At 46.1% G+C, this 13,648-nt stretch overlaps 2 protein-coding genes across 2 annotated transcripts in view; both read left to right on the top strand.

The window, feature by feature from the left end:
* Positions 1–4,108: 4,108 nt before the first annotated feature.
* LOC104405245 (collagen alpha-1(XXVII) chain-like) lies at positions 4,109–10,262 on the top strand (the record flags this gene model as incomplete). Its single annotated transcript, XM_010013900.1, has 3 exons — positions 4,109–4,179; positions 9,377–9,971; positions 10,157–10,262. Coding segments are annotated over 3 exons (772 nt in total), but the record flags the coding sequence as incomplete, so codon positions are not given.
* Positions 10,263–10,401: 139 nt separating this feature from the next.
* The window catches only part of LOC104405237 (collagen alpha-1(XXVII) chain-like), a 36,452-nt gene continuing 33,205 nt past the window's right edge, over positions 10,402–13,648 (top strand). The window contains exon 1 of the mRNA XM_010013889.1: positions 10,402–10,809. Coding sequence (XP_010012191.1) covers positions 10,402–10,809 — 408 coding nt within the window. The remainder of the gene's footprint in view (positions 10,810–13,648) is intronic.

Below are 13,648 nucleotides of genomic sequence, written 5' to 3'. Positions count from 1 at the left end.
GAATCGATACCATGGTGCAGTTTGGAGCCTCACTTTGTAGGTTGTGATTTTTGTTTCTCACTGACTTATTAAAACTGCTTGGGGGTCTTATACTACCTCCAGTCTTGTGCAAAGGATCTTAAGTTCTCTCTTTTTGTGATACACTGCCTGATCTATAGCTAGAAATGTAAATTTGCTTTTCTTGAAAACCCATTTTCAGCATCCAGCTGGCTTTCTGGTCTTCTGGACAGAAAAGAATGCGCCCAAGTGGGGGAGAATGAGGGGAGAATCATTTTTCCACCCTGCAAGAATGCAATTTCAAAGACATTTCCTTGCTATAAATGAGGGAGAAAACAAAATAAAGCCCATGTAACATTTTTCTCAGCTTCAACCTATCATCTAAGCAAAGAAGATGTCAAAATCTTCTGGACTTCTTTTTTAAGACAGGGGCAAGTCTTTTCATTTAAAAAAGCTGAAGTTGTTCCAGCCAATTCCAGAAACTGGAGTATTGGCTGATCACAGCTATTTTACAGATTGTTTCAGCTTTGTCAAACTTGCACTTTTTTGGAGGATAATTCCTGACCAAGTCTTCCCTAGAGACTATTGTTTTACTACTGACCTTAGTTCAGTGCACTGCTTTATTCCAGCGGTTGTCAGCTAAGAACCGATATGTACAACAGGATTTTTCCTTTGCTATTGCTCTTGAGGCTGCCACCTTGACTTTACTGGGGCTGTAGCAGCAAGACACACTGTGCACAAGCCAACTGAAGAGGCGATAACTCCTCTTTAGCCTCCAGGTCACCACTTGCTGCTCTCAGAAGTCTAATCATTGAGCGCTCAATAAGAAGATAAGTGAGCCTGGAAGCTGAAACCCAGGGCATGGTTTTGCAGTTCACAGAATCATGGAACAGTTAGGGTTGGAAAGGGCCTTAAGATCATCTAGTTCCAACCAAACACTAGACAGTGTCATCCAAGACTCTATCCAGCCTGGGCTTGAACGCTGCCACGGATGCAGCAGTTGTGTTCTAGTGAGAACCTGTGATATTATCAGGTCCCTGTATTGGTACAGACCACCATGTGCAGAGACCTCCTATCCTGAAGCCCTGCCAGAAGCGGTGCCTTCGCCTTCTGGTTGCTTTTTGTGGGAGCTCCTCAGGATACTTATTCTTGGCTGCTACCTCCTCACTGGCAAGATGGTAAAATCACCATTAAGGTTGAGAAGTGTTATTACCAGTCTTTGCGCTTCTCTGTCCCTCTTTGTTGTCTTTTGTCATGCTCTTTTGGCACTGTTTAGTTCCCATGGACTGATCACAGAAGTACACAAAGAGAAGTGAAGCAAAATTAAGCTGCATTCAGTAGCTTCAGTTTGCTATAAAGGGAGTTTGCACTGCAAAACTTTTAGGGTTCACATGAGCTTGCATAATATGTATTTAGGGGCACTTCTTCACCTAGTGACTAGCAAGGGGATCCTCATTCTGGTATTCATAGGCCCTATGCAGGAAAAGAAATACCTTTAGTGGGTACCTCTTGAGAGAGTCTTGGTGTAAATCACTGCTTGTGGGATGATGCCAAGATAAAGGCAAGGTGAGTTTGATTGCTCTATATAAGGACAAGAATCTTCCTTTATTATCGCTCCTCAAGCTGCTTATGCAATCATGTCACTGCAGAGTTGTAACAGAAAAGGCCTGCGTTATAAAAGCCTGCCATAATTACCAGCCCCATCAGTCACAGTTCTGCCATTTGGAACCTGCTTTTGCTTTTTCCATTAAGTTGGTAAACTTTGCCAAAGTGTTTTTCTTCAGCATTCTGGCACCCAGCCCCCGCTCTCTGCTCTTATAGTATTGGCTGTGTTGAGGGGTCCAGGAGCGGGGCTGGGGCCAGCTGGATCCCACGCTGAGCATTCGTCTCCTTTATAGCCCCATCAGTGTCATTGGAATGAAATTACGTGCTGGATTTTCCCCTACGGCTTGTTCCCTTCACTATATTGGTCAAGGAGGACTTTGGAAGCCAATTTGGGTTGTGCAGGTATCCCTCAGAGAAAGATCTGGACTTTGTTTGGTGTGTTGTGTGTACCAGTGTTTGTACAAATCTGATCCACAACAGAGGAAAGGTGTTACTAATGCTTTTGAGGCTCCTGCTGCCCTTGGTGTTCATGTTGGTCGCTCTCTTCCCCTCATCTTCCTGTGCCCTCATCAGGCAGTCAAACCCAGTTGATGATACCCAACAAAGATCTTTGATCCATGCATACGTGGAATTGTGTCCATGTCTTAACACTCCCTTGTTCCTTTGGAGGTGAGCATAGAAATGCAGATTTTCCATGAAGTGGATTTTATCCTCTTTTCAGTCATACAAAGGCTGCTAGAGGCAGCCCTGAAGAATTGTCCTGTTCTGCTTCCCCTCCTACATCCCTGCAATGAACTGGGACAACAGCTCTCTGTGGACTCAGCAGTGTCTTCAGCCTGATAGCGGTGTCCCATGGGATGAAGTGGGCAGAAAACAGCCAAGTCTCTCCTTTTGGAGATCTCCTGAGTACAGTGAGGGTTTCCTGGTTGGCATATGCCTGGCTATAGGACATGGCAGAAGAATACCATGATTTGGCTGTTCCAAGCTGGTTTTCCTTCATGCATAAACTAAAGCAGCCCCAGAGCTCCTGAACTGTGCAGCCCAGCATCAGGATAATGGAAACAGCAAAGAATGATGTGGTCCATCTCATCTGTTTCTCTGCCCATGCAGGGCTGCTCCAGTATTTTGTCCCTTCAAGCCTTAAAATATGAGTTAGTGGCTGGATTCCTGCATGGATTTTTACGTTCAAGGCCAGGTTTCCTCACTGGCATGCAAATCACTGTGGCTTCATTTTAGCTGTGGGAAAAGGGTCTCCTGCAATGGGTGAGGATCTGGCCCAGGGTAATATATTGTCTCAGAGGGTGCTTTCTTGTGCTAAAGCTTGATGGTAGGAGAAGAGTGGTTTCTAATCCCATGTGATAAATGATTTCTCTTTGTCAGATCCGAAGAGAGGAGCAAACTGCACTTTGGCATTGCTCTGCATATCCCAGTGTTAGCACTGACTTGGCTGAAATGAAGAACAACCTGTGAATGTCCCACGCTGCTTTCTTCTGGCTGAGGACTGTCTGTAGTTTACATTTTTGTCCCTCCAGCAGCCCTTGCTGATCAAGCTGTTAAATATCATCTCTAGAAGATGCGGGAATTCAATCTTCAAACTTTCCACTGTCAGCTTTAAGTGAGCTGAACCAAGGAGTTTCCTATGTTCGTTATTTGGCTGCAAATCAAAGTAGGTGGTGAGGGAAGGAGGGGGACTTTAGCTACCTTTCTGGTAAAAGCTTTCCTCTCTGCTGCTGCTTTTCAATGGCACTTCAAGGCTTAAAGCTGAGCTAACAGAAAGGTTTGTCCAATTCCTTCTCAGGCATGAAGGGGTCTGCGAGAGCACTGTGCTTCGGAGTCTGCAGCTCTACCAAGCTAGTGACAAAGTCATTAATGGCAACAGCAAAGTGCTGAGTGGTTAGAAGCTGCTCCCATCTATGTATCTGGGTGTAAAAAGAGAAATAGATCCATGGAGGATTTTGTACATTTAGAGTATTTTTAAGTGTGTAGTTAAAGTGTTAGGACATGGAATTTGTTTGCTGAGATGCAGGTGACGTGTCACTGCATGTCAGCCCATTTCTTGCCCATACCCTCACAGACATCACTTGCGCTCCCAGCATGGCTTTTGACCTCCCAGTTTTGAATTATTTCTCAGTCCTCTCGCATTTAGGATGTTCTGTCTTAGATGGGGTGAGTGCCAAAGAGTAGCAGTGGTGACTGCTGGCCTGGCACTGATGTCCCTGCACCTTGAAACACTAGTCTGGTCCTAGTCCAAGGCTTGATTAATAGCACCTAACACCAGTGAGAAAACATTCCACCGAATTCTGCTGCCTTTAGATGACTTTTAAGTAGTAAAATGAGATCTCAGTTGAAACAAAGTGCTCTTCTGCTGAGCACTCATTCTCCATATCCCAAAGACGTATGGGCACTGGCTCTGGTAAACTTGTCATCAAGGAGAAGACCCTTAACAGTGGGGCTAGTTTTTGTTACTAATATTGTATGAACTCATTATTTTCTCTTCCACTTTCAGGGGATTCTGCTTTCTCTGGACTGTATTATGTTTTACCTGGTTCCTGGGATTCACACAGGGAAATTCTGAAGGTAAATTACACTTTTCTTTCTCTTTTCAACCAAAGTAAAAGCCAAATGCTTTGGTATCAATTCAGGACCATCTCTGAGTCTAGCGCACAGAATTAGATGCATTTATTGCTGATCTCTGCAGTACTGATGCTATAGATGATGCAGTTAACAGCTGGCAAGAGAACCAGGTTTTACAGGTGATTATGTGCCTCACAGGGTTTCCATGAGTGCCTCTCTGTCTGGTGGAACTAGTGGGGTTGAAGCACTAAAATGTCATTGGCATCTACCTGCACTGGCTGGGACTTAACTGCTTTCAGAAAGTGCCCCTTGAGGCCAGGGCTTTAACGAATTAAGCGTCTCTGGCAGAGAGGTTTTACCTTGATTTGAATGCAACCCAATCCTGCCTCTGCGGGCACACAGGATGCTGTGCATACAGAAATGATGTGAGCTCTAAAAGTAAAAGCGAATTTAAGGAAGAGAAACGTTACAGGGGTGGTTAATAGTAGAATTACTGGTTCAGTCTCTGTGCTGCAGTGGGAGTATTCTGTAAGGCAATGATTTCACGCTTTCACCCAGTCTTTAGATCTCTTCTCCAGGCATCACCTTCGTAGTGCTGCTTGGGACAGGATAAAAAGTTGGGATATAGTAATCAGAGAGATTGAAAGCTTCAGAGCCAACAGACACAATTGTCTTTTAGAGTTGATAGCAGGAGCTTAGCATCTCTGCAGCTTCTGTTTGTAAAGGAGCCATCTCCTCTTAAAATAGTAACACCTCTTCCACATGGATGCTTTACATGGGTACATGCTGGAACCGAGCAGCTTCCTCTGCAACCAGTAGACAACAATAAGTGGACTAGCAGGCTCCAGGGCTCTCCTCTTAGTCTGTAAAACATGAAGGAAAAACAGCAAGTTGGTCGATGCTCAGCTGTAAGCCAGCCCATGGAGCACTTTTTTACAGAGGAAAAAGAAAATCCATCCCTGCCATCAGCAATACTGAAAAATGTCATATTTTCCAGCTTGTGCCTCAATGCAGAAGAGGTGAACATCTGGCTGAATCACTTAGTCAAGCAGTTTTCAGAGCAAGTTTTATGTCAGCTCATAAAGAGGCAGAACAAATACTGTGTCTTGGCATCTCTCTTTTCAAGGCGATTTTTAATATGCTGTTTAGACTCATCTCTATCCATCATTTTAATCCCATGATAATTATGGGTGGTGCTATGGCTTTTGATTGTTACCATGAACCTAAAGGAAACTCTCTCTTTGCTCCTATTGCGTTATCTTAGCACGGTGGATAACTCCCCTCTGAGATGCTTTCTCTGTGATGTGCTCGGTTTCCCCACAATCAGACAGGCTCTTCCTTGAAGTACCAGAAAGTCAACACTTCCAAGGAAGCACAGGCTGTAAGGAAACACTGGTGGCTCGAGGCTGTATTATCACTCAGAACTTCCAAACATGAGATTTACAAAAGCAACAAGGGCTTGTTTGTAGATCTGTGTGAGGATGAAATTAAGCCAACGCCGTGGGCTTTTGAAAACACTGTAGTTGTTACTATAAGGCTTAGGGGTCTTCCTGCACGCTGGAAAATCAGGGAACGTGGAGGATGGTTTTTCCATAAGTGTTACAAATCCAAAACATCATGAGGTTAGTGAGTTCATCTGATGTGCACTGACTAAGGGTCTGGGCAGTAACTTTTGGAAACGTAGTGTTTATTCAACCCAATTTTAGCCATGGGCATCACATCTCAGCTGCTGGAATCTAGGAAGCTCTAAGTTATTCCTCTCCTGCCTTTTGGCTGTTTCTTGTAAAGCTTTTTGCATGGGGAAACAGGGAGGGCAAGAGAGCGATGGAGCAATAAAACATCTTATCCCCTCTTTCGGAGATGATCATGTGGTTGTTCAGGAATCTCTGTGCATCTCACTTCATGCACAGAGTCTGCTAGAAAAGTTTTTCCCAGTTGCCCAAGTGTTGCAACAGGAATGCTTGTAACTAGCTTGAAGGCACCTGGGACCAGGCAGCTCGAAGCGAATGTGTTTTTCAATATGTGTTTTGATGGAAAAATCTACAGAGGAAAAAATCTGAAGGGGAAAAAATGCTTTGCTAAACTTGAAGCCATTTAAGGAAGCCAAAAATTACCTTGTGTTTTATGGTAGCTGATGACATCCCGTCATCCCAGGGGACGTGCCCCACCAGCAGTCAGCATGGGATGGAGCGGCAGATGGGCTGGGTGCGCTGGAGACCTGAGCTGTGTGCCTGGACCTGGTGCTGGAAAGTCCACATTCATGTCCTGTATGAGGTCTCTTTTCATCAGGTTTTGCATAGGCATCTAGGATTTGGCTCTGCCTTAGTAGGGTTTGAGGGAAGGAGTGGTTGGGTTGTGCTTTTTCTCCTTTAAGCCCTGTTAGATGCAGTTGCATTGGTATTGCAAATAGCAGCACCCCCTGAGCAGGGACACATCCTTATGTCTTTGCAGAGCAACTACTAAATGAATAGCTCCTGGAGTGTAAAGCATCTCTGCCAGCAGAGACACCACTGTCTGTCTCTGGGAGAGAACCTAAAATTACATGTAGAAGTTGGAGGAGTCTTCCACCTAGTTTAAGTAGTAAAAGTATTTCCTTAGAGCTAAATCCTGGTGCCTTTGAAGTATGAGGCAAGGGTGCCACTTGGAAAAGCTTTGGCCTTTACTATTTGATGGGCTCTGGAAATAGTGAAGGTTTGGAAATATGAAGATACCGCTGTGATTCCTCCATCTAGTGCAGAGTGGGGAAGGTTCTACCTTTGTTATGCTGAGGGACAGCCCCGTTGGGCAATATGGCAATAAAACAGTGGGGGACCAAGGATATCATAGTATGGGAGAAGCACCATTATTAACACTTGCACATGCTGTGCAGTAAGTTATTTGCTTTGCACAGAGTGGGAATATTTCCATCTGCTTTCACATCTGATGCATCTTCTCCATGGCAGTCTCTGCTAGAAAATGAGTCAAGATGCCTTAAAAAAGGAAGGTGGGAATAAAGCTGAGCCCAGACAAAGTAAATATTGATTGACTTGTTCTTGCAAAAATGGTCAAGGTTTTTGCCAAAGTCAAGGAACAGAGGTTTCCTCATTATTCTTCTTCCTTCCTGGCCAGCAACATTACAGACGTCAGACTGGTTGAGTCTACAACCCTTCTGGATGACATTGAGGATCTCTTTTAAGTGCCAGTTCTCCAAATAGTGGGTATTATGTTGAATATTTAATACTTAAGGGTAAAATAAGCCAAATTCTAAGGCCCCTTTAGTGAAGGAGCTTGTTTTTTCTTTAGACAACCTTTGATTTACTTCTTTTAATCAAGGAAAGCTGCAGTCCCATAGTGTTAGCTGAGGTGCAGCCATGATTGACACTGGTGCATTTGATGGTTAAATGCTTAACTTACAAGATCAGCATTTGGATCGTACAGCCCAAGTGAGCTTCCCCAAAGAGCACTCAAACGTGAGAGTCACAGAGTAACAGGGTTTTGGACAGGGAAGAGGGAAGGAAATAGTTATCCTCGCTCATTTGCAATGGTGATAGTGTAACAGCAATCACTACAGCCTTACCTTTATTATAGAGTAATTTAGGTTGCAAAACACCTTTAAGGTGACCAAGTCCAACTGTTGATGTAACGCTGCCAATTCCACCACTGAACCATGTCCTTAAGTGCCATATTTGCATGTCTTTTAAATACCTCCAGGGATGGCGGCTCCCACTTTCCTGGGTAACCTGTTTCAGTGCTTGACATACCATTTGGTGAAGACACTCTTCTTAATATCCAGTCTAAACCTCCCCTGGTGCAGCTTGGGGGCATTTGCTCTTGTCCTATCACTTGTTACTTGAAAGAAGAGACTGACCCCACCTCGCTCCATCCTCCTTGTCGGGCAGTTGCAGAGAGCGATAAGGTCCCCCCTGAGCCTTCTCTTCTGCAGACTAAACCCCCCAGGTCCCTCAGCCCTTCCTCATCACACTTGTGCTCCAGGCCCTGCACCAGCTCCAGTGCCCTTCTCTGGCCCCGCTCCAGCACCTCAATGTCTATCTTGTAGAGAAGGACCCAGAACCAACACAGGATTCGAAGTGCAGCCTCACCAGTGCCAAGTACAGGGGACAATCACTGTCCTGCTGGCCATACTATTGCTGGTACATGGACGATTGAGCTGGAGTAAGGGAACAAGCTTTTGGGTGCATGAGCACCTTTTTCAGGTCTGGGCACAGTTACCTCACATAGACCTCAGCATCTTCCCCAGTTCAGTAGTTCAGCCGAGACTGCTGCCAGCTGGCTCCAGTCTGAGCTGCGGTTGCCTGTTAATCTGCCTTGAACTTAGAACTATGTGTGACTCCTGTTAGACCTTGGGGCCAGAAACCAGAGGATTCTGCACGTCTGTCCATTGTGGACTTCTCCTGGGGTTGGTGGAGAAAGGACATCGATCCTTCTCATTCTGTCTTGAATAAAGCATCTATCTCCTAGGTGGCAAATGCTGGAGGCAAGTCTTACCTCTTCTGCTCAGTGGCTTCTATAAGTCATTCTTACCCCTCCACAAACCAAGTCTGGTTACTCCAACCTATTAAAATAATATTGTAAGATGATCTGCTGGGAAAATATACTGCTTTGAGAACCTGAAGTGGTTCAGTGTAATCTAGGTGCAATCTTTTCATGCTGGGAGGCACCTTTGCTTCCCTAAACTCCTCAGAGTCTCAGAGATCAAAAGCTGCTTCCTACTAATTTGGAGGCACACAGATACAAGTCTTTTGCTCCCTTTGAAAGTTCTGTTTCTTGCCCTCTGGGGATATAAAATTCTGCAATCCCAGCTCAGTCTGTTGTTCAAATTCCTTTCCAGCTGTGTGGTCAGCTCTCGGCATTAAATCCCAGAGAAGTGGACTATTGGTACTCAGTGGGACATTTCCTTGTAGTGAGGTCAGCTCCCTCCAGAACATCTGGAGCTGGTCCCTAGTGGGACAGAATGGCTAGGCAGGCACACACCACGGAGCTGATGCATTTTGGCAACTGCTGGTAACCAAGCTGAGCATGCACTTGCTCCTAACATGACATGCAAGAAGAGCTATAGGCTCTTCGTTCTGAGTATTTGAATGTATATGTGTGAAAGGATGGTTGGGGTTGCCTTTTTGCATGGACTGGTTTAATGCTTCCCATACCCACCCAGCCCTTGGGTTGCCCAACACCTCACGTTGTCTTTGCGCTTCCCTTTCAGATGTGGATGTTCTTCAAAGACTGGGCCTATCAGGGAAAAGGCCATCAAGCGGATGGTCCTCATCACGTACAGTTCCTCAAGGAGTCATTCCTTTCAAATCAGGGGTCATCTTCACTCAGCGAGCACGCGTCGAAGCGCCGCTCAGCACCATCCTCCCTGCAGGCTCCAGCACTGAGCTGCTCCTGGTGCTGAGCCTCTGCTCCCACCGCATCAACAACGCTTTTCTCTTTGCTGTCAAGAGCAAAAAGAGGAAACTGCAGCTGGGCATCCAGTTTGTGCCTGGGAAGATCATTGTCTACGTGGGCCACAAGCGCTCTGTATATTTTGATTACAATGTCCACGATGGCCAATGGCACAATATGGCCATCAACATCCGTGGCCAGACAGTCACTTTATTTACTTCTTGTGGGAAGCGCAGGGTACATGCGGATTTGCATTACAAAAAGGACGAGGCATTGGATCCACACGGATCTTTCCTCTTTGGGAAGATAAACCAGCACTCGGTGCAGTTTGAAGGAGCCATCTGCCAGTTTGATATTTATCCTTCCGCCAAGGCAGCTCATCATTACTGTAAATACCTGAAGAAACAGTGCAGGCAAGCAGATACCTACCGGCCAAACCTGCCTCCCCTCATCCCCCTCCTGCCCAGGGATCCCCATGCCTCCCCCAGTACCCCACAGCATATGGAGCCCTCGCTGCAGGGTCTGAGAAACCTGACCACTGCTGCCCCATCGTTGGAGCTTGGCAGGGTCACTGCACCCCTCAAGGCTCGGGGTTCAGGTACGACAACTATCGCATGGGTATCATCCCCACCATCACTGCCAAAACTGACAACCAAAGCCACAAAGGTCACAGTGGCCCCATCTTCTGTTCCATCGAGTACTGAATCACAGCCACCCACCCATCCGCTCCCTCGGGGCACAGTGACAACCCTCAGGGTGTCCCGTCCCACTCCCAGCACACGCATGGAGAAAACTCCTCTTCCCGCTGCCAAAAAGGCCCCACCAACAAGCCAGAGCCCTGCCATGGCCAGGGGGAAGGAGTCCAAGCAAGAGACCAAAAAGAAGATCAACCAAAACCCAACCGTCGAGCCCTCTAAAGCACCCAGTACTGTAATGCCAATGAGGAGGGTGACTGATAACACAACCAGCAACGTCCACTTTGTGACCCTAAGGCAGAACCCAAGCAGTGGGCCTGTTCCAAAGAAGCACGTGCCGTCCCCCACCAGGAAGGTGGATCCTAGTAACATCCCTCTGGTGTACACCAAACCGCCCCTGGGGTCTGCCCGTCCTGTCTCCAGAGGCAGGGCACAGGCCTCCAACCTCACAACCCCAGCTGCCACTGATAGCTATCAAATCTTTGACCCCCTCGGACCCACTCCTTTTCCATTTTTACTGGGATATCCAGGAGTGAAAGGGGAGAGAGGACCTCAGGTAAGTTCAAGCTCTTGATGCTGACTATTCCTGGACACAGCTCATCATAACATAGAAGGGTTTCTATAAAGCTTTTAGCAGAATGTGACAGGTCGAAATAGCAGCCAAGCACTATTATGTTCCCTATTATCACAATTTTAGCACATATCTCACTGTAAACTTGAGTGCTCTGTGATGGTGGATACTCCTCAAGTTTGTGATTAAAGTTGTTGTTTAATATTAGATTTAAGAAAAGGAAAAAAGGGGAGAAAACTGATTCCCACCTTCCTTCCTACAAGTTACTGCTTAATTTTGATGGTTAAGTTGGGGCTCTGTTCCTCACCCCTGTTTTTTGCTCAGGGCAGAACTGATGGTCCCCTTCCAAAGAAAACCCAAATGTCTCAGAAACATGCTCCAGATTATCTATTACTTAACACTGGTTATTAATTTGTTGAGTACCCAAAATATCCCCATTTCCAAGAGTGCCCCATTCCAGTAAATGCAAGTACAGAGATTGCTCCAGGATTTACTTTTTTTAAACAAACTCTCCTCTCTTTTTCTGGTGTAAGTTGATTTCTTATTATTATTACTCAGAGCCTGCATTTAAAACGTGCAAAGAGCTTCCTTTATAAATTTAACTACTGCATTCCACGCACAATAACTACTCTCAGGGTGTATATCTTGGCCATCGTAAAAGTATACACACATTTTGTAATGCTAAAAGCAGTCAGGCCACACTAATTATCTGCTAGCTGCTTTTTCTTTAAGTGCAAGAATGCAAACAGGATCTTTAAATTGGCCAACTTTTAGGAGGATTTGGTGTTCCAGCCCGAGCCTTTCGCTATATTGTGTGTGTGAGGGGTTGTACATGTAAAAGAAGTTTCTCCCAGACGGAGTCTTGTGTTGCCAAGTTCCAGCCTAGAGCAAATTATTACAGCTGACTTCTTAAAATAGTGAGAGAAGGGTTTACAATGGAAATATTGAGGCTGGCTGAAGGAACACTATCAACAGCGCTTGTGCCTGCAGATGTGCTGCTTGTCTTGCAAGTGACACCTAAGGTGATAACGGTAGTTGTCCCTAAGGCCCTGCTGGGTGCTCACCTTTTAGGTTTGCATTTCTTGCCTGTCCTGTTTCAGAGCAATGCGCTGATTTCTCGCGTTGTAATTTGGGTGGGGAGTCACCATCGGGTGTGTTTTATTCTAAGGTTCCCACTTTGAGAGGTAAAGATGCTGCCCTGGGCAGGGGATGCAGCCCTGCACCCCTGCCTGGCTTTACAGGCTCATATCCCTGATGTAGGCTTTGTGCTTGGAGAAGTTTTGCTAAATCCCTGAGTAGACAGAATGAGACTCAGTGGTTTTTCCTTCTGTGTTTCATGAAGAGTCATTTCAGGCATATTTCCAAGAGGAGAAATGAAGCAGTTCTGAACTTCTCCTAAAACACTGCTTACCTGTAAGGGCTAAATCAGGGTGGAGTGTTCTGAGCCCAGTGGAATCCTGACCTTTCCCACCTTATTCACCTGCAAGTGTCATGAGGGTGACCGAGCTCCAAGCCCCCACTTCTCCCTGCAATGTAAAGAGCTTATTGTTGAATTGGAGTGGAAAAGCCCTCTCAGCTTGTGAATCATAGTAAAGGAACAGATTCAGGCTGTGGAGGGCTGAGGGAAGAGGTGGCAGGATTTTTTCCATTCCGTCTGAGAATAACTGGAGTCCCGAACTGAGGGAAAGGAGAACATTTTGAGGCTTTGTCTGGCCTTTTCCTCTTTGACTGCTGGAAACACAGTCGGCACTTTGGGAGGGAAAGGTTATGGTTTGGCTGGTGCTGGCTGCGTGTGATGCTCAATAGCTCCTGTGACTCACTTGGAGATCTCTGTACCACACTTCATTGGATGTCTCTGACGTGGGAAGAGAAAGAGGAGAAAAGACTGGAATAGGGATGACATGTTGAGAAACTAATAGAGCACTTCCATGGCCAGACGAGCATGTTTCAGAGCAAGTGCTGATAAATGTTCCGTGCTTGAGTAATTACCTGGCGCCGGCCTTGTGCTGTTGGGCAGGCGTTTCTGATGAGGTCAGTGCATCCCTTCCTGCTCTGCTGTGTGATATCACTGCCCGCCACTTTCCCTGGATGGGGCTGGGAATGTCATTCGTGGAGTCTGGCACATGGGTGGACGGATAAGATGATTAAATAGGCTTCCCACTTGTGTTGCCTGGTACAAGGTGTCACCAAGGAAATTGTCACTCTCAGCAGATAAGTGTGTGTGGGAAACTTTTCTACCTGGTCAGCAAGGATTGGGGCCACCTTGGCAATGATTAGATATAAGGAAGAAGTTCTTTGCTGTGAGGGTGGTGAGGAGCTGGCACAGGTTGCCTAAGTAAGTAATAAATGCTCCATCCCTGCCAGTGTTCAAGGCCAGGTTGGACCAAGTGTTGGGTGACATGGTTTAGTGTGTGGTGTCCCTGCCCATGGCAGAGGGGTTGGAACTAGATGATCTTAAGCTCCTTTCCAACTCTAATTCTAAGATTCTATATGATTCTATCATTTATGGGCAGAAGGAGGCTGCCAGCCAACAGCACCCTGCTTGTCCACATCCACTTAGAAGGGACCATCTTTCACCCTGATCGTCCCAAAACCAGGATGTGAATGACAGTCGCAGTGTGAGGCATTGATGACTCAGTGTGGTCTCTGCAATTCTGGCTTTGTGAATGTTACCAAAATAACTGTGGTATAATTTTAACTGTGCAGAAGGGCCCCATCCCCATAACTGAGGTGTCCACATGGTTAGAGGAGTGCAAGCAAGGGGCTAAAAGGGTCTGTTCACCTAGCAATAAACAGCAGCACCCATTGTGGATTAATCCTGCAC

Source organism: Nestor notabilis, unplaced genomic scaffold (genome assembly GCF_000696875.1).
Source record: "Nestor notabilis isolate BGI_N333 unplaced genomic scaffold, ASM69687v1 scaffold33640, whole genome shotgun sequence".
NCBI lineage: Eukaryota > Metazoa > Chordata > Aves > Psittaciformes > Psittacidae > Nestor > Nestor notabilis.
The sequence above is the reverse complement of the archived record's forward strand: the minus strand, read 5'-3'. Positions and strand labels throughout refer to the sequence as shown.